Raw genomic sequence first — 27,770 nt, forward strand, 5'->3', positions numbered from 1 at the left:
AACTGGTAGTAAATACTTTCTTAAATACAAATTGTTGTCATTTGGCTTTATGCGATTATTTTCATCAATAATGTGTTTCTTACACAGTATCAGACTGGTGAATATTTCGGGGCAGAGGTGTGTGTCATGGACATAAATGACGATGATATCACTGATCTAATCTTCATATCAGCCCCAATGTACACGGAGCCTGATAGAGAGGGAAGAGTTTATGTTTGCAGACTAACTGGTTTGGTAAATCAAAGTTTTATCCACTTCAATTAAATGAATTAGTTTATTTGTCAACTTCCCTAATGATCATATAATATTCACTCTCCTGCTTTTAGTTTGTGGAGTGTAATTTTGATGATCCATTAGTACTAAGAGGACGTGCAGCTGTCAAAGGAAGGTTCGGCTCTTCTCTTGCTGTGCTGCCTGATCTAAACTCAGATGGATTCAGGGATTTGGCAGTTGGAGCACCTTTGGAATATAATGGTGAAGGCAGCATCTACATATTCCACAGTGAAGGAGGAGGAAGAATCAGTCCTACTTACTCACAGGTACACAACATCGAGGAATTCAAAAAGATGACTAAACGTATTTATCAATATACAATCTGCAGCTTAATTAATTAAAATGTTTTCATATACACAGAAAATAACTGGCTCTGAGGTCCAGTCAGGACTGAAGTTCTTTGGCCTGTCAATCAGTCAGTCGTCTTTTGACCAGAGTGGTGATGAACTGCCTGACTTAGCGGTGGGTTCAAAGGGTAGAGTTGTTTTACTGAGGTAAGTCACAGTCCAGATAGTCCAGTCATGCATTATAGTTATCTGTGGTAATTCCACCATTGTTGTTAATTTGCAATCTTAACAAATGCACTACCTGTCAAAAAGAACTGCATATAGGTTACATATCAATAAATTCATCATAAATGATTGAGTCATTCATTATAAGGGATTTATGATTTTTTAAGAAATACAGATTGAGGGTAAAACTGTTGTCTAGAAGCATTAGAAACAAACAAAAGATAAACTGGAAGCTAGGACTAAGAAACTTGGAATTAACGACTAGGAGTGAACATGGAACAAAAGAAAAGAAAAGAGCAGACACAGCAGACGGAGATGACATGACAAAGATCGAAGGGAGACTGAGGACTTAAATACATGCGATTATGAGAGGATGCGCAACAGATGGAAGAACAGCTGAAACTACTTACACACTACCAGCACATGAGATGTATACAGGACAAGAGACTGTCAAAATAAAAGAGGAAGTAACAACACTGAGAAACAGACTAAGATGCATGAACTTGACATTAGGATTGGGAGTAACCTGACAAGGGGACACAACAGACCAGGGTAACAGGAGGGAACATAAAACACAGGGACAAGAGATAAACAAACATGGTAAGAGGTACCTAAAGGCTAGACGACAAAACAAAGACCACAAAATACAAATATTACACAAAGCAGAAACAAAACTAAAAGAGCCAAAACCAGGAACGTAAACTGAACTGTATGTAGCACCCCTGACTGTGTACTCCACTATAGCCGGGTACGCCCTGAGTTCTAGTTATCTTAAACTTACTTAGTTGCCCTCAGTGAAAGTTCCCCTGATTTACACACGTATAACACACAGATACACTTTTACCTTACTTTGAACTATAGATAAGAAACAGTACTAGACACAAAATCTTATGTTTAAACCAAGCAGGTTTACTGAATGACTTGGTAAACACCCAATAAATCAATAAAGTAAGAAGTCTCTTGCAATGACAAAATATAACAATAATAACAGTTACACAGTTCTTTACTGTAATGGGCCCCACACACACACACACTCTCACACCACCCAATTTCCCAAGTCCCCTCGGTGCAGGCCTGGATCGATGCTAGGGTGCGTAGGAACCAACGGTCCTAAAAGAAAACAAAATGGTGCTCCTACCTGGAAACCTTAGTCTTTTGTCCACAATACACTCACGGCACGCCAAGAGGTCCGTCCCTTAGGTCGCCGAGCTGCACGCTTACTCCTTTTAAGCAGCAAACCTGACCGGCCCGCCTCGGCAGTCAGTAGCCTCCCACTTCGTGCAGGTCAGGTGACGTCCAACAAAGTCCGCCTTTATGGCTGACTACGATTAGCCAAGTTAGCACTCCGCTAACTACGGATATTTCGAGGCAACAGTGCAAACCAGTCCGGGCTGCACCACCTCACAGTCACGCTCTGTTACTCAGCCATGGGCGTAGGATGATTTATCCTCACTGTTCATTGGAAAAAAGTCTCTGTAGACGCTAGCCGCATCTCGCGCACGCTTTTCTCGTGGCTGCCTCCGCTCTCTCGTCTCTCCTTCCGCCCACTCCCTTTCAAAGTAAAAGCACCTAAACACACTTCCTTATTACTATTACAACACAGTAGAACGAACAACAGAACTATTCAGATATATCCAACTGGAAATAAAACTTAGCCCCATAAAATATACCCGGGCCACATCCTCCCCCTTCTAATCATCTGGAGTTCCTCATCAGACATCTCCCAAGGCGACTGAAAACAAATAAAACTCCACACATCTTGAATGTATAACAGACACTCTTAGAACTTCACTTTTTTTTTTCATTTACACATTCCCCAACTTTATCACAACCCCTCTGTGAACAATAGTAATAGGTTGGTGACTAGCCTTCCCTGGTTCATCGTAGGACAGTCTCAAAACTGGCTTTATTCTTCTCTTCCCAGTCGTCCCTGACCTAAGGCATTTGCTGACCTCTTTTCCAATACTCCGTCTTCCCCTAGACCTCTTTGAGAGAGGTCTTTGCTTCTCCTCTTCTGACTCTGTATCGGTGTTCTTTACATCACCAATGTCATCTGCTTCCTCCTGAGACTCTTTGGCATTGCCATCAGATAGAAACATAGCTTGAGCGTCATCCTCCGATGCCAATGGAGAATTGTCACTAAATGACTCCTCCCTCAACACTTTCTCCACACAGTCTCTGTACCAGGCATGTGGCCTCTCGTATTCTACATCTGACGGTCCAGTCGACTCCCCAGTGTCTTGACTCATGTCTCTGCTTTCTACCCTCTCTTTTCCTTTTCCCATCCTGCGAGTCTGTGGTCTCGCTGGCACTTCATCTCTGGCCATGCCTTCTGGCAGTCTTACTTCTGTCCCAATCGGTAACAAATGATCTCTGTGTAGGGTTCTCACACTACCTTGACCCGTTTGTGGCTTCACCCTATACACCGGTAGGTTGGGCAGTTTTCCCACAATCACATGTGGTACAGCGTTCCATTTGCTTTCCAACTTATGTTTCCCCTTCAACCCCAGATTCTTAAGGAGTACCCTGTCTCCCACTTCCAAGGCTTGGAAACTGACTCGTCGATCAAAAGCTCTTTTGTTTCTCTTGTGTACCTTATCAGCAGCCTCATTGGCTAATGGATAAGCTCTCTGCAAATCCTGTTTCAAGTCCGTCACATACTGTGAATGAGTCTTCTCCTCAGCTCCATCATGTCATGGTCTGTGGAATGCGTGATGCTCGGGTAGCCACACCCCCGGGCTGGGCCATCACTAGCACACCTGCTCTCCATCCCGGTGATTACACGGAGATCCACTTAATCCGGCGCTGACGGATGCTCCACGCCAGTCCGTAGTCATCCCCACAGTGGTAACCAGACTTCCACGAAAAGTGTGCATTCTCTTCTGCTTGGAACTTTGTTTAACCTGCCTACTTCTGTCCAGATTTCTACTCGGCGTCTGCTACCTGCCTGTCCTCCGGCTCAACTGGATCTCGCGGCGCTCACCTGGCCCACTCGCCATTCCACGGACTTCCTGCCCCCACGGACTGCCACACTTCCCTCCCGAGCTCCCACGGTTCCGTTCTATCGTAAGCCCCTACTCTAACTCAGTCCTGATATGTTCTCCCCGCTTCCTGGCTCCCTAGTAATCATCTCCCCTTTCTATTGCAGCCCCCCGCCGTCCCGATCCCGGCTTCCTCGTGTCATTGTTTCCCCGGATTTTTAGTTTCTGTTTTGCTCTCTACTTTCCCCGGGTCGCCTTTCGTTGTTTTAATAAAGTGTCTTTTTGTTAGCTCGGAGTCTGCGCCTGGATCCTTTCGTGCCCACGCACCACGGTGCATGACACATCAGGAGATGCTCCAAAACAAACATCCACGGGAAACCTAGCCTCCATCCCAAACATCAAAAAATAGGGAGAATACCCTGTGGCATCGCTCTTTGTGCTATTATAGGCATGAACTAGTGACCCTACATGCTGACTCCAAGTTCGCTTCTTCTCATCCCCTAGTGTCGCTAACATTGACAACAAGGTTTGATTGAATCTCTCGGGTTGCGGATCCCCCTGGGGGTGATAGGGAGTTGTCCGAGACTTCCGTATACCCAATGACTGCAAGAGCTCACGGATTAACCGGCTCTCGAAGTCTCGTCCTTGGTCAGAATGTATTCTGGCAGGCAATTCATAGTGCACAAAATATTTGTCCACCAACACTTTGGCAACCGTGGTGGCTTTTTGGTTTTTGGTGGGGAAAGCCTGTGCGTACCGGGTAAAATGGTCAGTTACCACCAAGACATTACCTATCCCCTTGGAGTCTGGCTCCATAGACAGAAAATCCATGCAAACCAAGTCCATGGGACCCTTGCTGCTCATCTGGTGCAGCCATCGGTGCCCTGTTGCATTTAGCTTTGCAGTGGTAAGGACATACGTCAGCGGATTGTTATCAGTGCTCACAGTAAACTTTGCGCCATACAAATAGTCATGGAATTTGTCCACGATGGCCCATTTCAAAGCCAGGAACTCTAACTGGTGCACTGGGTACCGCTGTTCGGGGCAGCTCAATTTCCGGCTGGCAAAAGCCACGGGCCGCAGCCCCTGGGGGTGCTCTTGGTACAACACGGCCCCAAGACCTTTCAGACTGGCATCCACATGAAGGGTGTATGGCTTGGCAAAGGCTAGCACAGGGGCAGTGGTCAGACACTGAATGATGTGGTGAAAAGCATAAACACACGACTGATCCCATCTACTCCCAAAGGGCTCTGATTCCTTCAAGTAGGTTTTTCCTTGTCCTGCCCGGCCTTTCTTACTGCGCTGCGTAGGGGCATAGCCTTTAGTGAGTTCTGTGAGTGGCCTTACAATGGAAGCATAGTTAGCTATGAAGCGGCGATAGTAGCCGCAGAACCCCAGGAAAGATCGCAGGGATTTCAAATCTGTGGGCGCCGGCCATTTAGTAACCGCTTCTACTTTACTCGGATCGGGGGCAACACCCTCTGCAGGCACAATGTGTCCCACATACTTCACTTTCGGCTGACAGAATTGGCACTTATCCAATGAGAGTTTTAATCCCACTTCTTCCAGTCTGTCTAGCACCTTCAAAAGTCGCTCCTCATGTTCCTCCAGGGACCTGCCAAAGACTATTAAGTCATCGAGGTACACTAGTACCTGCAGGAGGTTGATGTCCCCTACTGCCTTCTCCATCAATCTCTGGAAAGTGGAGGGTGTCCCTGTGATACCTTGGGGCATTCTCTCAAACTGATAGAAACCCAACGGACAAATGAACGCGGTCTTTTCTTTGTCCTCCTCCGCCATGGGTATCTGGTAATAGCCACTGCGAAGGTCCAGGACAGAGAACCACTTACTCCCTGACAAACAATCAAGTGCATCATCGATGCGGGGAGTGGTGTACTGATCAGGAATGGTTCGACGGTTTAGTGTTCGATAGTCAATGCACATTCCTGATACTGCCATTTTTCTTTCTGGCAATGACAATGGGAGAGGCATAAGGACTGCGAGATTCCTTGATAATGCCAGCTTGTAATAGGTCTTGTATGTGTCTGCGCACATCGTCAATGTCAGCTGGTGCAAGACGCCGTGACCGTTCGCGGAATGGTCTGGAGTCTGACATCCGAATGTGATGCTCTACTCCCGTTGCCAGACCGACATCCCACTCACTGAGGGTAAACACATTAGCCCTCTTGGACAACTTCTGTCGGAGCCGCTCTTTCCATTCATTTGGCAAAGGTGAGTCGCCAAAATTTATGAGAAGGGGATCTAGCTCTCTCTGATCTTTCCCCTTTTTTGAACAGACTTCAACTGCTGCAGTTACAGTATCAACCGTACACAACTGACCCATAACGGTCCTTTCTGGGAGAACGATATCCCGGGAAGACTGATTCTGCACTGCCACAACAAAATGGTCTACCTCCAGCGCAGAGCTAGACAACACCATGGGCTGCAGCAGCATGCCAGCTGGCAACGGAATGGTTGGGGATGCTTCCACCATTAATATGCCTTTGCTGAGTGGTTGTTCTAGCTCCACCCGGCATATAGCATGACAGCTTTGACCGGCTGGGAGTGACAGGGAGCTGGGCCCAACCCACTTCACCCAGCCTACTCCACCCTCATCCTCTACAGGGATCTCCACAGGAGCTGGTGGGGTTAAAACTCCAGCTGTTTGGCTTACAGTCTGCACGCTACTCACGCCTACGGTGTCCTGGCACAAGGTGGCCAATCTCTGGAAAAGGGAGGCATTGGTGCCTATGATCATGGGGTCCCAACTCCAGAGGTCCGGACCTCTGGAGTTGGGACAGATCAAAGCTAAGACCGAAATGGTCTCGTGACCTCCTTTGACTTGCTCGGGAAATTCCACATCCACAACGACATAGCCGAGATAAGGGTAACTAGAATCACTCAAACCCCAGATGGCCAGACCTGAAACTGGGTAAACTGGGACACCTGACAAGTGCTCCTTATACCAGTTCTCAAAAATAATGGTTACTCTTGACCCACTGTCTAACAAAGCATTGCACGGTTCACCATTCACTCTGACTTGCTTTACATTAGATGGACCTATCAAACCTTTAGGGATCCCTCTGTCCTCTAGCATGACTACTTCACTCCTCTTAACTGAACACACGGTATCACCTGCATCAGGGGGTTTGGGATATGATTCCCGTCGTTTGGGCTTTTTCCATGACTGAATGAACCTCTGGATAACCTTGGCCTGGTTTGCGGCATTTCCACACTTACTAGCAAAATGCCCATTTTTTCCGCAGCGGTAACAAAAGTTGCTTTCTTTATCACTGGTGCTACCTGTCCGTGCAGAGTTCAGACCAGACCTGTACGGCTCCACTCTCAAAACTGGAGAGGACACAACAGACCTTTGCTCTCTGGCGTCCAGCTTCTGCTGCAACCTTTTAACCAGTTTTCTCAGCGCAACCACTTTGCCATCTTCTGAACTCTCTACACCGTCAGTCTTGCTTGTTGGAACAGGCTCTGCAACTTCTCTTGGTGCGGGGCATGACTGGTTTACCACGGATGAGACCATAGACTTCAGTTCTCGAATCTCAGTTTTCAGATTCTGAATTTCAATCTGTCTGTTGTCCTGTTCTGATTGTGTTTGGACTTTGTGTGCTACCAGATGCAATTTAGCCCGGGAGGCTTCATACTCCTCCTCACTTCTGATCTCACTTAAGAGCTCTACAAAACTGGGTGGGGTTTCTTTCCTGTCTCTCAGCTTGAGTTGCACTAACATCATGTCGGAGTACACGGCACCCCTAAGGAGCTGTTCTACTCCTGTCCTATCAACACGGTGGGCTTCAATTCCACCACAACTCACTACCCTGCTCAGCGACTGCTCTAATCGCCTCAGAAAGTCGGATAGTTTTCCTGCAGTTGCTGTTGTAGTAACCGAGAAGCAAAGTACAAATCCTCACCCGTCTCAGCACTGCCAAAAGCTTTTGTAACAGCTTCTAGAAATTGTTCTGGGCTAATATCAGGATCAGCTGTCCTTACAGCTTTCACCACCGCTAGTGCTGGACCTTTAAGACTCAATGATTCTGCGCCTCTTTTCTTTAGCAGAACTGTCACTCTCCTCCACCATTAGGTGTGCTTGTTCAACCCACTGTTTGAATGTCTCTTCTCCAACTGGTGTTGGTATTGTGCCCGAGAACATTCTGAGTCTACGATAATGTAACCCTGGAGTGTTACTAAGGGTTTTAGTGTGTTATGAGTGATGTTAGTATTTTGAGTTCACTGTTAAGTTTTATTAAGTTAAATTATTTTGTTGAGAATTAATAAAATAGAAGATGTCTATAATGTCCTGATGGTCCTTGAAGTATACAGGGGAAGTACCGCCTCCTGCCGTTCACTGCATAGCAGCTATGGATATCAGGAGAGAGGGAGAGGAAGAAAAGTCCATTTTTTCCAAGTGGAAAGCGTGGTTGTTTTTATCCAGTCGGACTGTACAGTGGAAATAAGCTATCTAGAAATTGTTGTTAACCAGAAAAGAGTTTGTTACTGCTCGGATTCTTCTGCGTCAGGTTTTTTTTACTTGGGAGTACAGTTCAGTGATGATCCAGTCCAAAGATGGCGAGCCACCCCTCCAGGATCCTTGAGATGATTGCTTTAAGAAGAGAACTAAATTCTTTGGACGAACTGTGAACTGTACAAACTCTACTAAAGTGGTAGGACAGATTTGCACGTCATTCCTCCTTTGCACATCCTGCAAAGAGAATCCTCATTGCTGGACTCACACTTAAGGGTGTCGGCTGACACGAGAGAGAGACTGAGTCAAATCCCCCGGGGTTGTGTGTGTTTTGTTTATTATTTTCCATGACTTGGGCCCAATTTTTCCTTTCATGCACTGTTATTGTTTTCATTGTATGTATGTAAGATTCTTTAATTGTGAATACAAATTGATCAAACCAAGTTCTCAGAGCGTTTCATTAGTCATCCTCAGCTATTGGCCCAACACACAGGTAACCATTTAAATCTGTATCCCAAGTGTTGAAAGGGGTGTTACAATAACTATTGCCTTCACTGGAGGGTCTCTCCATCTTTGCCAACAAATCGCCCACAGCACGGATTATCGACTCTGTTACCATTACCATTCTCCTGTGCCTCTGCCCCGCGTTTCGATTTACTCTGGGAAAAATCCTCACGAGGCGAAGCTTCAGCTGTCACTATGATGGACCACGGCTCACCAGCCCCCGTAGGGTACACTTCAGGTGGGATTCTTGTGGCATCTACTTTCTCTTTGGTTTCACACAGGACAGTTAGCCTATCAAGCGCTTTGTTGTATCTCCGGCCTCTGACCCACACTCGACCCAAAGCTTTAACACTCTCCAGAGTGTGCTCTATTTGGTCTAGCTCCACTCCTTTGGGAGTAAGCACCATCAGTGTGTGAGCCTCATCTAAGGTCTCTCCACGACTCCATTCCTGAAGCTCCTCGAACAACTCAGAGTGCATAGCTTGAACATCCATGACCAAACAATATCAAAGTTACTGCTTTTATCTCAAAATACACGTGTTTGGGAACTTCAGACTTAAACAACAAAATATCCCAGCGGTGCCTCCATTTTATGTAGCGCCCCTGACTGTGTACTCCACTATAGCCGGGTACGCCCTGAGTTCTAGTTATCTTAAACTTACTTAGTTGCCCTCAGTGAAAGTTCCCCTGATTTACACACGTATAACACACAGATACACTTTTACCTTACTTTGAACTATAGATAAGAAACAGTACTAGACACAAAATCTTATGTTTAAACCAAGCAGGTTTACTGAATGACTTGGTAAACACCCAATAAATCAATAAAGTAAGAAGTCTCTTGCAATGACAAAATATAACAATAATAACAGTTACACAGTTCTTTACTGTAATGGGCCCCACACACTCTCACACCACCCAATTTCCCAAGTCCCCTCGGTGCAGGCCTGGATCGATGCTAGGGTGCGTAGGAACCAACGGTCCTAAAAGAAAACAAAATGGTGCTCCTACCTGGAAACCTTAGTCTTTTGTCCACAATACACTCACGGCACGCCGAGAGGTCCGTCCCTTAGGTCGCCGAGCTGCACGCTTACTCCTTTTAAGCAGCAAACCTGACCGGCCCGCCTTGGCAGTCAGTAGTCTCCCACTCCATGCAGGTCAGGTGACGTCCAGCGAAGTCCGCCTTTATGGCTAACTACGATTAGCCAAGTTAGCACGCCGCTTACTAGGGATATTTCGAGGCAACAGTGCAAACCAGTCCGGGCTGCACCACCTCACAGTCACGCTCTGTTACTCAGCCATGGGCGTGGGATGATTTATCCTCACTGTCCATTGGAAAAAAGTCTCTGTAGACGCTAGCAGCATCTCGCGCACGCTTTTCTCTCTCCTCTCTTTTCTCGTGGCTGCCTCCGCTCTCTCGTCTCTCCTTCCGCCCGCTCCCTTTCAAAGTAAAAGCACCTAAACACACTTCCTTATTACTACTACAACACAGTAGAACGAACAACAGAACTATTCAGATATATCCAAATAAGATAGAATCAAAATGTCCAAATACATAAACACAGGATCATGGCAAAAAGTTTATGGAGTCAAAAGGATTAGACATTTTTTTCAAATTATTTTACCACATGATGAAAAATGCTCTGCTGATTTAAAAAAAAAGAAGCAGTAAATGTGTGAAACTGTAACTTTGTTCATACAGAAATGGAAATGCATGCAATAACAAAAATATTTTCATACAATACCATGTGTTTCAGCACTGCTGACATTATCAAATAGGTATCATTTACTCCACCCATTAATACTGTGAAGTTACACCACTGGCACACAAGAGTGATGGTGATGGGAAATAGGTCTATGTTGATGTACATCTACATAGATATTCCATTAAAAAGCATTCCTGATTTATAATTCATTATTCCATAAATCATCATTTATGGAATGACTGTGGCTCAGGGGGTTGGGAAGCGTATCTGTAACCGGAAGGTCGCCAGTTCGATCCCTGGGATCTCTGTCCTGGCCGTTGTGTCCTTGGGCAAGACACTTTACCGTACCACCTACTGGTGTTGGCCAGAGGGGCCGATGGCGCGATATGGCAGCCTCGCTTCTGTCCGTCTGCCCCAGGGCAGCTGTGGCTACAACTGTAGCTTGCCTCCACCAGTGTGTGAATGAATAGTGGCATTGTAAAGCGCTTTGGGTGCCTTGAAAAGCGCTATATAAATCCAATTCATTATTATCATCTATCATTTAAAAGATTTCAGGACTATTAGGTGTTAAATGTCTCAAAATGTTTGAGCTGTAGTTGTTCAAATGAAATGTTAGGGCAAAGGAAAGATTAGATTGAAGTCTTGTTACTAATTCAGGTCAGAACAAAAAGTCAAATCTTGTTCACATGTGTTTTCCTACTTTCTAGATCAAGACCCATAGTAATGGTTGAAGCTGAGGTGTCATTCAGCCCAATCCAAATCCCTACTCAGAATGTAGACTGCTCAAAACCACTGCAGAACACAGCTGAAATTTGCTTTACCATGAGCAGAGTGTCTACAGTCAACACAGGTTCATCATTCTTGGTTTTTCTGAACTACAAAGCCACTGCCCAGCAATTTAATGTTTTCTAAATGTATGTAAATTGCAGCATTGAAATCAAACACTGATTTATTCCAGCTCAAGCAAGGATTAATTACACTTTAACACTGGATGCCACTCGCAAACCTCCAAGCAACCGGGCATATGTTGGTGGGAAACGAGAGCAGTCAGGATCACTTACTGTGGACTTAATAAGAAAAAAATGCTCAACTGTGAAGTTCCTTGTTGAGGTAAAACCAAATAACAACATCAGAGAAAGTTCACCTTGGTGTAACAATATATTTTGATTTCCATTTTGTTTTTAAGAGTCATCCAACACTGAATCTAAACTCAGCACTCATCTCTTCTTGCAGGCTTGTCCAGAAGATGCTCTCAATTCACTTTCCAATGAGCTCAAATTCAAGTTTGATGGTTTGCCCTCAAACACAAATCTCAGACCAAGCCTTGCCCAGCAGGCTCAAACAGCAACCATTCATCCTGTAAGTAATCTTTATAGGTACTTTATTAACCAGATATCTGAGGGCAGTCTTTATAAAATTATTTTCCTCAATTGTGTTTTTTATTGGCATACACTTGAAGAATACCTTCTGGAGAGATTCAATTGAAGTACTGGAAGTACATGCATCAACATCCCTGCAGTGGAATCCCACTGCAATAAATGCAAGCTGCTTTCCAGAATATTATTAGGAACTTTATTCCCAGTACCAACAGCAGGCACAGCTACATATTTGGGGTCATTACTCAAAAAAAGTTGCATATTAGAAATTAATCGTTAGTAATCCAATATGCTACAAAATTACTAAAGTAGTTTATTACACTGATCATTACATTATTTTCTTGTTACTCCATGAAATGACCCAAAATGCATTGTCTCATAATTATAAGTAAATAATATAAATCTTAGGCTACAGTCTGACATGCCAATGCAATCCCTATCCCAATGAGAAAACACATATGATCTTTCCTTTAGTGTTTACATATAAACACAAGAGATTTTGAAATGGTTGCAACATTGATTCTCCTTTATAAACATTAATGGATAGAAATGGAGGCTTCAAGCTCGACTGCTAATCACTTCCTTTCTTACCTGACTGGGCTATGCTCAGCTTTAACGTTCCTCTGTTGGCTAGTTTTTTTTGCTAGCATGCTGTCTGCGAAGATGCTTCCAATAATCCAATTAGTGTTAGCTGTGCAAACAGCTGCTGTTTCTGTCCTGGATGCAGTTTGCATTTTACCATTGCAGTCTTCTCTCCTCTCCTCTCTTTCTACTGTAGATCACTCAACTATTTCGCTCCTCCCGCACACAAAGTGAAATGAGCTAATTTTAGCACAAGTGCGCAGGAAGAAAACCAATTTTCTTTGATATTTTCTGTCCAACCAACCAGCAGAAAACTAAAGAAAACTTTGCAACACTAGTAACAATATAATTGTAATTGAAGTTTAATTACTGAATTCAGTACCGTAACACATTACATTACTGCATTACTGAAAAATAGAAGGCTACTTTTTACTTTATCTTACACCCGGCATTGGGTAGAACACACAAATTGTTTGTTGGATTCATCTGTAAAACGTTTACATTTATTCTGTGAATAATGTGTAATATAAATGTTTTTGACATCACACTCTCTTCCACAGTTAGGGTTTGAGATCAACTGTGGAACTGACAACAAATGTGTTGATAACCTGAAAGTGGATTTCAACTTCACCAGGTGAGGCAGAATTACAAAACTTTGTTTAGCTTTGCTTGTGTTTTTAGTCACTTGCTAGGTTTCATAACATGTAACATGTATTTCATAAGTTGTACACTCGAAAGACACTTAAAACTTCAATTTTGAAGCACATAGATATTTTGGGACAGTTTGGTATTTAGTCTCCATCATTTTATCCTAATAAAAGAGACAACAATGATAACACACACACACACAATGGTGGTAGTATGTGATTGAGAGATTACCACGACATATTAAGATTAAAGAAACAAACCCAACAATGGCAGGGAATATTTATTTCAAAATTATACCAATCCCCAAGAAGGCATTGAGGTTCACTAAACCTTAGACACTGTCATGAATACTGGACCCAGAAGCAGACTCAACACAAATTTAGCAGCGAACTATATACATTTTATTTCTTTTGTGAGAAAACAATAGTAAACTCTGAAAGTGAAAGTTAAACTCAGGCCTGAGGAAACAGGAGCAAATATGGAGGTGAGTGGGGAGAGAAGCTGTGATTGGGACCGTGGGAAAACTGAAACAGAAGAGGAAACAATTACTTAGCTGCAGGGAAGCAGAGGAGAGACAGCAAAGCAGGATAATGATGCTGCGTGCTTACTGTCAGAGCCAGACCGCGGCGCTCGAAGGGGGAAAACGTTTGTGAGAGAATCTAGAGGGATGAAGTTACAGAGACTGTTATCCAGTGTGCAGGGCAGGCAAGTAGGACCACTGAGAGTAGCTGAACGGAGCAGCAGGCCGTACTGGTTGATGTAGTCCTCCTGTGATTGCCTGTGGATGGAATTCAAGTGCGATGCTGGTGGCCCCGCCCAAGGGTGTAACCGAAGAGCCATCCAGAAACATCCAGCACAATGCTCCCACAAACCATGACAGACAGAAACATAGCTCAAATCATTGAGATGTTGGTTTATTGACAGTTATGAAAGAAACAAGAAATCAGTGAAAGGCAACGAGCAAGGCTGGGTATACTTGTATGACCGTGGTTTGGTTTTCCCAGCTAGATTAGAGGGTTGCTTTCCTACGCCATTGGGTTTGAAAACACATCTGACTGTCAGTGTACCCAGCTTTCTTGAAGTCCCTGTATGGGGTGGTTCAAGATGCCTCTCCTGGGGACTAACCAACTAATGCTGAAGGGTATGCTCCAAGGGACCACACTCTTCATCCCTCCTCCACGAAGGTGGAAAGTAGAGCTCATCTATTAGTTGAACTGTGGATCCAGGAAAAAAAATGCAGTTGTTCTCATAATCATGGAACACCGGACCAGCTCTTGACCCAAGTGAGGTTGTGTGAAAGTGTAATGGGACCAATGGGTCCAACCTGTCTACATATGGTTTGGAGAACTATTGGAGAAGGCACTGATGCGTATCCCTTGGGGAATCTTATGGGGGTTTGGTTTGGCTGCTACTGTTACGGGCCATTCAGTCCCTGCACAACCATAAGAGTAGTATGCCAGACCGTTTCCTGGTGAGCATTGAGCTCTTCTAGGACTGTCCTTTGCTACCAATTCTGTTCACAACTTTTATGACCTCATCAGGTGATGACCTCCAGTGTACACTATGGTGGTTTGCAGTTGAGTGTGAAGTAGATGAAATGAGAATCAACATCAGAAGTCTGAGACCATAGGCCTCAGCTGAAACAGTGGGGGTGTGCTCACTTTGTGTTAGGGGCAAGTAATAGGAGAGTGGAGAGGGATATTGACAGGCGGATTGACATGGCAACTGCAGTGATGTGGATGCTGTACTGGTCTGTTGTAGCAAAAAAAATCTATTTCCCACCCATCACCTATGGCTGTGAGGTCTGGGAATTGCCCAAAAGAATACGGCAGAAATGAGCTTTCTCCAAAAGAGAATGACTTCTGCAGAGTCATTTGAGAGGATATCAGAGTAGAGCTGCTACTCCTCTCTACTGAAATGAACCAGTTGAGGTGGGTCAGCATCTGACTAAGACACCTAGAGACATCCATTCTGATTACTAGAGATTACTAGAGAGCGCTTATTTGACCTGGGAATGCTTTGATGACTGGATGAGCTGAAGGAGCTGGCTGCGAGAAAGAACTCAGGGCATTTCTGCCTAGACAGAGGCCTCCATGATCCACACCTGGATAAGAGTCCGAAAATCAATGGATGGTAATTAGGGGTTTTGATAATCGATTTATCGATTTAAAATCGATTCTGGCTTTGATAATGTGATATCGATTCATTAAAATCCTGAATCGATTTTTTAATATAAATTTATTTTGCCCAAAACGCCAGAATCTCAGGTTAAACCTCACAAAATTTCGACAACCACCAAACAGCTAAACAGTAAATGAGAGCAGGTACATGGATTCTGCACAAAGACGTAAACACAAAGCGCGGACCCGCCGACAGATCAAAAGCAGCGAGATGTCGCTTTTCTCACCCAACGGCATGGGCAGGGTCGGGGCTGAAAGCCGACAGCTCACCAATTCTGATCCGTCGGCAGGTCCGCGCTTTTTGTTTACGCCCTTTTTGCGCTGATTCTGAAGCTGCAGGTTTAATCACTCACCAAACAATATTGACTGAACCAGCAGAGAAAGAAGATCCAAACTACACTTCACATAAACATCGTCATGAATTCACTCTTACTTTTGCTGTTTTGCTTCCACCACGATAAAATCACACTTCATGCACAGCTCCCCCCCCCCCCCCCCCCCCCCTCTCTGTACTCCAAGAACAGTTTCCCATCTAAATCTCTGTTTTCTGCATTATTCGCTTGCTTGTTACGCACAAGTCTACCGTTGTTTACAGCGCTGTCGGCCACTGTTTTTGTTCCTTTTAGTTACTTCCGAAAAGAAAACCTAATTTCTGCCGTTCAACAGGCTACTGAACAAATTTAAACTTTTACAATTATGCAAAATGGAAAACGCTCAGCAGTGTCTCTAATAAAACCGCTGTAACTTCAGAGGTAATGTTCATATGTTGATTCATGGTTTTCTTTCGTTTTTGATGTACTGCAGAATATTTGTATAAAATCCCAGGCCAGGAAAATCACCTTCATGTTTTTCTGTGTTTTATCTTCAGCTACTTTGACACAAAGGCATCTGCTGTGATGCTCACACCTTTGATAAAGTCTTGCGAGTGTCAGCTTTCTTATTATAGATACAAAAATATGTAAATGTTCTGATCTGAATTATAATATTTCTGACTGTCTGAGGCAAAATTTCCCATATTCAAATTTAATTGAATCGAATCATGGATCAAATCGATTCGGGACCTTGTGAATCGGAATCGAATCGATTCTAGTAATCAGTGACGATACCCAGCCCTAACGGTAATACCTTTTTTCATAATGCATCATCAGTTATTTTTTGTGTTTTATGATCACCAGCAAATGACAGCAAATTAAAATAATATAGGGAGCTTCCTGACTGCCAATATTGATGCATGATGGCGCCGGTGTGTGTGGCTTGCCATCTGTCTCTGTCAATTTTGTTTTGTACAATTTGTGCCACCCAAATCAACTCGCAACTGGTATATGAACGCCAAAAACTTTTTGATCTTCAATGTTTTCTGACTAATCAGCAAGGACAAACAACAGGGTATCCACCATCCCTGGCTGATGTTCCTGCTTACCTGCTACGTGGAGCACTTCCTCCTGCTCCGACGCATCGTAAATGTGCCGGTCGGCTAGTGAAGCTTAAAGCCTGCCTTGCTTTTTCTTTAGCGGCTGCTCCAGTGGATTATAGTCTGTTCCATCACATCTCAAGGCGTCTCCTGGAGCATGTTGCCCCTTGTCTGGTTCCTGTCGTAAGCTTGGGTGCACGTGAGCCTGCTCGCCAATGTTTTATACGTCTTGGGCGTCGTGGAATAAACTTTGTGAATTTGCGGTCATTAACTTGGGCTTCACAGACAACTTCTTCCCAGACTCCAGTTCCAACGAGGATGGCTTTAATAAATGCCCGGTCCATAGCAAGTAAAACGTTTGTCATAAACGATTTCTTTTCTTCAAATGATTTGAATCTCCTTTTTGTGACTGAGACAGGGATGAAAATTGGTGAGTCTAGCTTCATTTCTGAACTATTGCCCTCCGACTGCTCATTTTTAAATGCTCCAAGGATATCGGGCAGAGGAGGAGGAATATTGACAGTTTTTAAAAATAACTTTAATTGCAAGCAACTCCATGTACCGGTTCCCCCCTCCAGTTTTGAACTGTTGATGTTTGAACTGGGACGTCTTCAACCGGTTGTGTGTGTGGTAATCTACCGACCACCGAAGTTTAACAAAGACTTTTTAAATGACTTTTCATGTTTCTTGGCTGACATTGTGCCTAAATATGATCGGATTTTAATAGTTGGTGATTTTAATATTCATGTCTGTTGCTCTGATGGTCTGCTTGCTCAGGAGTTTTTAAATCCTATTCAGTCTTTTAACTTTGTACAGTCCGTACAAGGCCCTACACACCAGCAGGGGCACACTCTTGACCTGGTGTTATCGTGTGGTTTATCTGTTTTTAATTTGGAAATTGGGGATTCTGTGTTTTCTGATCACAAACCTGTTTTATTTGACATTTCTCTTGTGCATGAGTTTAAAGCTCGCGCTCCACCCAGGCGCTGCCGAATCTTTAATTCTTCCACTGCTGCGCTCTTCTCCTCAACTTTTATAGAAAAAAATGCTTTTATTGACCCTGAAATTAGTTTAGGACTTAGTCTGGATGAGCTGCTATTGCAGTTCCAAGAAACCTGTACTGAAACCCTAAACATTATGGCCCCACTAAAAGTTGAAAAGTGTTAAAATTGAAAATTTTGAGTCCACCTCAGCCCCCCTTTCTTGTGGGGTGCCCCAGGGCTCAATCCTTGGCCCTCTTCTTTTTTCATCATACCTGCTCCCTTTGGGGTCTATTTATAGAAAACATGAAATATCCTTTCACTGTTACGCAGACGACTGCCAAATTTATTTGCCTTTAGCACCAAATCGCCCAGGCTCCATCCAAATCCTTTTAAACTGCCTTGAAGATGTCAAAGCTTGGATGGCTCTGAACTTTTTGAGTTTCAATGAGAGTAAAACGGAGGTGATTGTATTTAGACCTAATAATATTTCATGCAACCCGCTTGTAAATTATGGTTGGCTAGGGTCTTATATCAAGCAGCATGTGACAAACTTGGGAGTCATTATGGACTCAGATTTTAAATTGAACAAACATATTAATTCAGTGTTGCAAAAAAGCTTTTTCCAGCTGAGGCAAATAGCAAAGCTGAAGCCAGTTTTGTCAAGACGTGACACGGAGAAGGTAATACATGCCTTTATTTCAACACAGCTTGACTATTGCAATGCACTTTATGTTGGAGTCAGCCAAGGGTCTCTTGCTCGTCTTCAGCTCGTTCAAAATGCTGCTGCCCACCTCTTAACTGGTACCCACAGGCATGATCATGTAACACCTATCCTGTCTTCTCTTCACTGGCTTCCTGTTCATCACAGAATTAATTTCAAAGTCCTAACACTGGTTTATAAATGCCTTAATGGTCTTGCTCCCCCATACCTTTCAGAGTTACTTCAGCCGTATATTCTTTCACGGACCCTCAGATCAGCTGACCAGCTGCTGTTGGTTGTCCCAAAATCAAGGCTCAAATGCAGAGGAAAGCGAGCCTTTTCAATTATGGCCCCAAAACTTTGGAATACGCTGCCTTTAAATATTAGACAGGCATTTTTGTTTCCTGTTTTTAAAGCGCTTTTGAAAACACACCTTTTTTCGATAGCGTTCAGACTGGCGTGAGTTGATATTTGTATGCGTTGTGTTGACATTGATAGTTTGTGTTTTATTATGTTTTATGTAAGTGTCAGTGGTTTATCTTGTGTTTTACACTGTGTTTTTGTACAGCACTTTGGGCAAACCTTTCGTTTTTAAATGTGCTATATAAATAAATTGGATTTGGATTTGAATATTAATATGTTAGTATTCAACACAAAGCTATACTATATTTAGCCTCCTACAACTTCAGCATCACAGTGCAGTCTTGCTTTATTCTTCCTTTATTCTTGTCCTCTGTCAGATCCTTAGAGGTTAAAGTGGGCATTGATGAGCTTTTGAATGTCACAGTCTCAGTGGAGAACAGAGGGGAAAACTCCTACAACAGCCGTGTTATTCTCACGTATCCAGCTGGACTCTCTTACAGGAAGTTCACCATTCAGCAGGTAATGTGTCAGGATCAAGTTCATCATTGATTTGCTGCTCTCCCAGTGCATCCAGCAGTCATTTTATTTTCTAATAAAGGGAAGAATTGAGTGCAATTCCTTGGACAGTGAAGATGGTTTATCCCGTGGAAGGACAGACTGTACTATTGACAAGCCAATTTTCAAGAGCAGAACTAAGGTTTGTTATTGTGGTATGATTTGTCTGTTAACTTCTACACAGTTTAACAAAATGAGCAATCACTCTCTCTTCTTCAATTCAATCAAGGCTTTCTTCATTGTCTCATATGGTATCGAAACAAACGCTCAACTAGAGAGGAAGATCTTTATCACTGCTAATGCCACCAGGTACTGTTCATTTAGTAGAGGTCCTTCTCATTTAAGCAATAACCCCACAGACACAGTACAAATCATTTCACTTCTTTCTTTCAGTGGAAATCAGGAGAACGCTACAACCAGTGAAATCTACAAAAATAAATGGATTGATGTGAAATACAGCATTTTCATGACATTTGAAAAGTATGTGTTGTTCTGTTCGTTATAAGATGAATTACACATTTTGTTTTACACAGTATGTATTTAATGTTTAAAATATATCTGTTTAGCTCCTTCAGTTACAGCAATTTCACTTTTGGGATGAATAATTTGCAGATACCAGTCCAACAATTAATCAAGGTAAAATGTAATAAAATATAATAAATATGACTGTGTGAATTAGACTTAACATAATAGTGTTTGACTGCTTTTTCTTTACTCCCCATGTTTTAGGTAACAAATGATATCAGAGCGTTTAATTTCACTGTGGTGATCAAGGTTCCAGTGAAGCTTGGTGAAAAAGAGATTTGGGTATTGAGCAGCCTACAGGTAATATATGTGTGAGAAGATCTAAAAATGGGTCAGATTTAGCTGTGTGATGGGTGAATGAGGTAAAAACAGGACCAATCACCCTGACATTATTTTAAATGTATTTCAGATTGTAGACTGTCAGACAGAAAATGATGAAGAACCAAGTGTCAAAGATTTTGTTCCACAGATACAAAAGGATAAAGTGGTGGTAAGTATCCGTCTGTACTTTTGCTACCTACCTGTTAAAACTGAACCATGGTACTGATTCAAAACACAACATTGTACTGAATACAAGATTTGTTTCATTCAGTCTTCTTTAAATCACCCACAGGACTGCTCTGTAGCCATGTGCAGAGTGTTCAAGTGCAACACCTTCATGGGAAGACTGCAGAGTAGGACATACGAAATCTCTGCCAATCTCAGTTCAGGATGGATAGAGCAGGTAATTAAAGAATAGTTTTTTAAAATTGTTTCATTAATACTTTTCCTGAGTATGTATGAGTACTTTGGTTAAATCTTCAGATATAACCATTTTACAGTTAAATCAAATAATACCTAATTTAGGCTTAACTCATTTCATTTTTTCTAAGATTGGACTTCAATCTGCCAAATTCCTCTTGACCAGTACAGCCACTGTGGATTATGACCAAAGCCAGTACATCTACTTTTCAACAGTGTCTAACAACAATCCTCCTGTTCGCAAGGTGATTTAGCATTACTTTCTCTTGTTTGAGTTACACAAGAGCTTGAATATCATCCACATTCTGTTACCTTATCTCTCAGATTATAGTCGAGGTAGAAGTGTATCCTCAGACAAATTTCACCAAAGAGATTATAGGAGGATCCCTGGGAGGGTTGGCTTTTCTGGCTTTACTCACTGCTGGCCTGTATAAGGTGAAAGACTCTTCTTACACTTTTTCAACTCATCACACAGCTGTGAAAGGTTTTTAGAGAGTATGTCTAATTTTTTAAACAAAGTTCAAGAGTTTATATTTACTCATGTAGTTATTTGCTTTAATTTTGAATGTAAGTCTAATGAATAATCTCTGCACTTTCATTTTTTCCCCTTGCACTCCTAGGCTGGGTTTTTCAAGAGTAAATATTCACAGATGATGAATGAAAATGCAGAGACCGATCTGGGACCGGGAACTGATGGAAATGAATCCCAAACAGAATAACAAAGCTCATATTTGTTGTTGTAGATTTACTGTAAAGTTAAAACAAACATTAAACAAGTAAGGAAATTTGTGTTTGGTTGATTATCCCTTTGTTGTAACAGTTCTTGTTAAAAAAAATCTTATAGTGTGGGAAAGCATTTTTATAGCTGGAACGGTCTGCTGGTGTCTGCTCCAAGCAGGCCACATTTGACTGATCTGGATAGAGCTTTAGTGCTTTAGGGCAACCTCAAACTAGTTTTCCGCATAACTAAGCTACATCAATATTTTGAGTGAGCCCCAGTACCATCTCCAATTCTAAGGCCAAGTTCCGTATAGTGGGGGATGTCAGAGACTGGCTGCAAAGAAGAAAACATCACAAGAAGACAGTTTTCTCGCCTTGCCAGCACTTAGGAACTGTAGACAGTCATCTACACCTCTGCACTCAAGGTTTGCAGGACAGCATGGTCAATGGCTCCCGACACAGACAATCTGGAAGGGATTGCACACAGCTAGTCTCATGGGGCTACCAGGAAGCCTACCATGCCTGCACTTAACTATCAGCCCTGTTTGCACTGGTATCTGCAACATGCACTAGAATCAAAACGTGGAGGGACGTAGTTTTCAGCAATGAGTCCAAATTCTGCCTACACCAGTTGGATCTTAGGATCAAAGTATGGAAAAGATTTTGACAACGCTATGAGAACTCTGTGCTGATTGCTGGTGGAGGCAGTGTGATAGCGTGGTGAAGCATCTCCCTCACTGGAAAAAGCAGTGCTTGTCATCACTGGAAGCCATTTCAGTGCAGAGAAATATCAAGATGAGATTCTGCAACCAGTGGCAGTCCCATATCTCCAAAGACTGGACCAAACTCTAGCCTCAAGAAGACAATCCTCGCCTCTACAGAGTGGGTACTTTCAACATTTGGGAGCGGAAAGGATGTAGTAGCCTACCTTGAGACTCCAAGGTAAACTTTACACAGACAGAACACACAGCAAAATAAGGGTAGATCACAACACCGACAAACTGAAACACAGGGCTTAAATACACTCAACAAAAATATAAACGCAACACCTTTGTTACTGCTCCCATTCCCCATGGGATGGACATAGAGACCTAAAATTCATTCCAGATACACAATATAACCATCCCTCCCAAACAGTGGTCACAAATCAGTCCAAATGTGTGGTAGTGGGCACATCTGCTATATTGAGATAATCCATCCCACCTCACAGGTGTGCCACATCAGGATGCTGATCTGACATCATGAGTAGTGCACAGGTGTACCTCAGACTGCCCACAACAAAAGGCCACCCTGGAATGTGCAGTTTTTTGCGCTATTGGGGGTCTGGGGACCCAGAACCGGTCAGTATCTGGTGTGACCACCATTTGCCTCATGCAGTGCAACACATCGTCGCATGGAGTCTATCAGATTGTCAATTGTGGCCTGTGGAATGTTGGTCCACTCCACTTCAATGGCTGTGCGAGGTTGTTGGATATTCGTGGGAACTGGTACACGCTGTCGTATACGCCGGTCAAGCACATCCCGAACATGCTCAATGGGTGACATGTCCGGTGAGTATGCTGGCCATGCAAGAACTGGGACATTCTCAGCTGCCATCTGCCCTGAACAATGTGAACCATGATTCATCCGTGAAGTGCACACCTCTCCAACGTGCCAGACGCCATCGAATGTGAGCATTTGCCCACACAAGTCTGTTACGGCGACGAGCTGGAGTCAGGTCAAGACCCCGATGAGGACGACGGGCATGCAGTTGAGCGTCCCTGAGACGGTTTCTGACAGTTTGTGCAGAAATTGTTTGGTTGTGCAAACCAATTGTTCCAGCAGCTGTCTGGGTGGCTGGTCTCAGACGATCTTGGAGGTGAACCTGCTGGATGTGGAGGTCCTGGGCTGGTGTGGTTACACGAGGTCTGCGGTTGTGAGGCCGGTTGGATGTGCTGCCATATTCTCTGAAACGCCTGTGGAGATGGCTTATGGTTGAGAAATGAACATTCAATGCACGGGCGACAGATCTGGTTGACATTCCTGCTGTCAGCATGCCAATTGCACGCTCCCTCATTGCTTGTGGCATCTGTGGCATTTTGCTGTGAGACAAAACTGCACATTCCAGGGTGGCCTTTTGTTGTGGGCAGTCTGAGGTACACCTGTGCACTACTCATGATGTCAGATCAGCATCCTGATGTGGCACACCTGTGAGGTGGGATGGATTATCTCAATATAGCAGATGTGCCCACTACCACACATTTGGACTGATTTGTGACCACTGTTTGGGAGGGATGGTTATATTGTGTATCTGGAATGAATTTTAGGTCTCTACGTCCATCCCATGGGGAATGGGAGCAAAAACAAAAGTGTTGCGTTTATATTTTTGTTCAGTGTACATAGAGGGAGCAATCAGGGAATAGGAGTAACAGGAGGGAAACACAGCTGGGGCAAATCAGGCCTAACGAAACAGGGGAAGCAAAACCAGATACATTAACATAAGACATGGACCTTCAAAATAAAACAGGAAACATAACACAGACTGAACTTACAGACGCAGACTGACAGGCAGGCACTACAACAGAGGGAACAGAGACATGGGACCAGGGCAGACACAGACACTGACTGGACACGGGGATATAGCAGACAGGGGAGACAGCAGCTAAGGATTACACAGAGACATAAACCATAAAAAAGAACTCTAACAAAGAAACCAAAGACTAGAAATGATAAATAATATAGTAAACTCAAAACCCTGGGTCAACGACCCAGGCATCCTAACACTGATATGCACTTACGAGGACATTATACTGCTACTGTTCTATCGAAATTTTATATGAATATCCTCATATATGGCTCTCATTTTTCTTAGAAACAAAGATTAGGTAAAAAAAAAAAAATCTGTCAATTCTTTGTTTTTACTTTCATCAGGCCCCAATCAGCCCAAATATCAAAGAGAAATTAAAAATGCATGCTGTGGAAGAGTTTGGGTCTTAGGAGGATAAAACACAAATTTCCATACTTTTTTGTATTAAGTATATATGAAAGACCTGCCTGATATTTTAAGGAATGAATATGGTGTGCAGCAGTGTCCATGCTACCACATTTGATTCTTTAAGCCAGGGGTGTCGAACTCCAGGCCTCGAGGGCCGGTGTCCTGCAGGTTTTAGATATCACCCTGTTTCAACACACCTGAATCAAATGATTAGTTCATTACCAGGGTTGTGGAGAACTTTAAGACATGTTGAAGAGGTAATTTAGCCATTTAAATCAGCTGTGTTGGACCAAGGACACATCAAAAACATGCAGGACACCGGCCCCTAAGGCCTGGAGTTCAACACCTGTGCTTTAAGCAAACAAAAGATCACTCATTCCCTATAACCTATAACTTCTTCAAGACCGAATAATTGGTTGAAATTAAACCATCTGAGCAGACAAAAAGTTTGGATACTCAAATAAAATGGACAATAATTAAATGTAGTGACCTACCTGAGCAGATGGAGTGAATTTTTGGCAAAGTCCTGCCATGCATTATGGTAGGAAGTGTCTTTTCCAAGTGACCCTATGTTTTTTGAAGAATCTTACGGCTCAGTGAAAGTTTCCATGTTTGAATGTATGCAAACACTATATGTTAATCATGTAAACTGTATTTAATGGTTCCATTCAATTCAATTTTATTTATGTAGCACCAAGTCACAACAACAGTCGATTTAGATCAGGGTGCTCTATATTGTAAAGTTAATAAAAAACCTTCCATGCCATCATGTAGACTACTGCAAAATGTATGAAAATCAACATATATGCTGAAAAGTACTAAAAAAAAAGCTATTTTTGTTAAACTGAAGAAGGTGACTTGATTCATTCATGCTGCTTTAGGTCATGCTACCTGGGTTGTTTGCCCATTGTCTTTGTGTTTTTTGACTCTTGGACCTTGCTTTTTATTGTGGTGATTTATTTTTCTTAGTCTTTATTTCATATTATTTAGTTTCCTTGTGCTTTCTAGTTTGTGAATTTCTAGTTCTTAGTTACTTGTTTATTTAGTCTGTTCCCTTTTTGTGTCTGTCACTGTGTGTCCTCCCCAGCATCTCCTGTGTTAGTTATTTATGCCTGTCTTGTCTCTATGTTTAGCTGTCCGTTTCCTCAGTCATATCTCCGTGTGTCTGTCAGGTTTCTCTCGCCCTCTCTGTCCCTCGCTCTCTGTCTGTTTCCTGTTTTATCGTGATAATCTCTTGTCTTGGTTGTGTTAGCTTTTCTTGTTGTTTTGAGTTTGTTCTCCAGCTTCAGCAGTGAAGTTGTTTGAGTTCAGTTAATCTGTGTCTGCATTTTGGAGCCTCTCTCTGCCTGCCACACACCTTCACATGACAGACTGGTGAAAAGATGTGCAATTTTTCAGCTTTCTGTTGTGAATTTGTAACAAAAGAAGATTTCTTTTTTCTTCAGTGTTTATTATTTGCCGTACTGTATGTGAGCAGAATTATATGCCATTTTTTTGCATATGATATTATTTCACTTTTAAAAAGAATAAAAACACAATGATAAGATGACAGCAGTATAATGTATTGAACATACACATTCTTGTATAATTAGCTTTTTAGAATAAGGATTATATATATTATATATAGGAAAAATAATGCAGCTTTATTATTATAAATGTAAAGTGCTTCGAAATTGCTAATATAGTTTCTTCAGTTTTAACGGATTATAAACAGCTCTGTTAATACATCAATGTGGAGGCTTATTAAGAGTGTTAATATCTCAGTCACTTTCACATTTCAGTGCAATGATGAATTACATCAAATGCCCACAATAACAATTACTGACTAAGAAGAGCATGATGTGAGCAAGAATTATGAAATAAAAATAGTTTGTGGAGGTAGATAAGTATGTGTTATCTACAATAATAGCACACATGTTTAAACACACACATGCATGCATACACACACGTACACATGCATGTGTGTAAGGAATTCAGCGCAGTATTGAAACGATGTTGAAATAAAGCATTAATTAAGCATAAACTCTTAAAATATTGTAGAGCAGCGGTCCCCAACCTTTTTTGCACCATGGACCGGTTTATTTCTGACAATATTTTCATGGACCGGCCTTTAAAGTGTCGCGAATAAATACAACAAAATAAAACCAGTACCAATTTATTAATAACACACGGGAAAAGACCCAGGGAAACCAAGTTAACAATAAAAAAGATGACAAAAGATGACAAAAGCAGATCAAAAACCCTAAAAAACCCCCATAAATTTCACACTCGAGACTCAACTCTCGCAGCCCGGTTCTTCACTTTGTGATCTAATTAAAGTTAATGTGTGAGAGAAGATAACTTAAAGGTGGCTATGCATCCGATACAAGTTAGGGACTGAGTTGTAAATAGCAGAAAAATAAATTATCCATAAATGATGAATGGAGTTGATGAATGTCTGTAAAACAGAAGACGCACAGCAAATTTGTTACATATGAGTAAATGTGAATAAGGAGTAACTGTCACCTCCAAAGCATTGTAGTGGTAAGGTGAGATTTGATTTAAGTTTTTCAGTCTGGGTTAAGATTGGAGAAGGTTGGCTACTGCTTGCGAATATCTAAGCAAGGTCCCGAGTTGTGGTGGGTATGACCCATGGCACCACGACAGCAAGGGAACCCTTTTAGCTGTTATAACATAAAGGAACTTAAATAAAATTATGGTGTTTTGTGAATCACAAAGTGGTTATAATTCCAGGGACATGTTTACTGTCTACTTTTGGCATACCACACACACTGAAGCTCTGGTGGCTTGTTGAGTTTTGTGGGGTTTGTTGTAGTGGTGTATAACTTCTAAATGTGGTCAGTTTCTTTTTCTGTTTTGATGATCTTTAGACCGATTGTTTACTTCAGTATGTAAGTTCCTGTCAGGCTTTTTGTAGGTTGCTATTTGAGTTTAGCTCTTAAGTGTTTCTTGAATAATAGTTTATTTATTCAGTCCTTGTCTCCGTGTTCAGTGTTTTCCTGTTGTTACTTCCTGTTTTATTTTCTGAGTACCCTGTCTCACAAAATAAAACAGGAAGTTTTGTTATACTTAGTAGAGTTTTACTTCCTCCCAGTTCTTGTCTTGTTTCCACTGTTCCTCCTCACCTCTTGTGTGTACTCAAAGCCTCAGTTTGCGTGTGTTTTTTTATTGGGTCATACTGTATTCCTGCATTCCTCCTAGTTTGCTTTTCCTCCAGTGCCTTTCCTATTTTATTTATTTGCATTCAAGATCTTTTTACCTGCCATAATAAAGACCCACTTTTTTGTCTCCTCTTTTCCTGAATATTATGATAGAAACTTACAAATATGTTTAAACACATGAATTCTCTTCAGTCACTTTTCACTTAACATCCTCAGCACAAACTAAGCAGAGAAGCCCCTGCAGCTGACTGACTGGAAACAGTCAGGTCTACCATCCTTCACTATGAGACTGTCAGGGTAGTTAGGGGAAAATCACTATGTCTACATGTGTCTGTATCTACGGAAGATGATTAAGGCCAAAAATCGAATTTTCATTCAGATGATTTCTTTTTTCAAAT

The 27,770-nt window shown here is 42.5% G+C and overlaps 1 protein-coding gene and 1 long non-coding RNA gene across 4 annotated transcripts in view; both read left to right on the top strand.

Moving 5' to 3' along the window:
• Positions 1 to 21,306, top strand: part of LOC113019261 (integrin alpha-M-like) — a 30,110-nt gene extending 8,804 nt beyond the window's left edge. For both annotated transcript variants that reach the window (XM_026162843.1, XM_026162842.1), the window contains 18 exons: positions 88 to 234; positions 327 to 539; positions 634 to 767; positions 11,161 to 11,303; positions 11,412 to 11,563; positions 11,687 to 11,812; positions 12,972 to 13,045; positions 19,074 to 19,215; positions 19,295 to 19,393; positions 19,481 to 19,560; positions 19,645 to 19,731; positions 19,818 to 19,887; positions 19,981 to 20,076; positions 20,186 to 20,266; positions 20,390 to 20,500; positions 20,649 to 20,762; positions 20,842 to 20,952; positions 21,138 to 21,306. In XM_026162843.1, the coding sequence (XP_026018628.1) occupies positions 88 to 234; positions 327 to 539; positions 634 to 767; positions 11,161 to 11,303; positions 11,412 to 11,563; positions 11,687 to 11,812; positions 12,972 to 13,045; positions 19,074 to 19,215; positions 19,295 to 19,393; positions 19,481 to 19,560; positions 19,645 to 19,731; positions 19,818 to 19,887; positions 19,981 to 20,076; positions 20,186 to 20,266; positions 20,390 to 20,500; positions 20,649 to 20,762; positions 20,842 to 20,952; positions 21,138 to 21,236 (2,079 nt within the window). In that variant the 3' untranslated portion in view covers positions 21,237 to 21,306. The remainder of the gene's footprint in view (positions 1 to 87; positions 235 to 326; positions 540 to 633; positions 768 to 11,160; positions 11,304 to 11,411; positions 11,564 to 11,686; positions 11,813 to 12,971; positions 13,046 to 19,073; positions 19,216 to 19,294; positions 19,394 to 19,480; positions 19,561 to 19,644; positions 19,732 to 19,817; positions 19,888 to 19,980; positions 20,077 to 20,185; positions 20,267 to 20,389; positions 20,501 to 20,648; positions 20,763 to 20,841; positions 20,953 to 21,137) is intronic.
• Positions 2,903 to 4,054, top strand: LOC113019302 (uncharacterized). 2 transcript variants are annotated; one of them, XR_003271998.1, is made up of 3 exons: positions 2,903 to 3,632; positions 3,707 to 3,851; positions 3,934 to 4,054. It is a non-coding gene; the product is annotated as an uncharacterized LOC113019302 (long non-coding RNA). The 2 variants fall into 2 exon arrangements; XR_003271997.1 differs by having other exon boundaries at positions 2,913 to 3,851.
• Positions 21,307 to 27,770: the final 6,464 nt, after the last annotated feature.

Source organism: Astatotilapia calliptera, chromosome 3, assembly GCF_900246225.1.
Source record: "Astatotilapia calliptera chromosome 3, fAstCal1.2, whole genome shotgun sequence".
In the NCBI taxonomy this organism is placed as follows: domain Eukaryota; kingdom Metazoa; phylum Chordata; class Actinopteri; order Cichliformes; family Cichlidae; genus Astatotilapia; species Astatotilapia calliptera.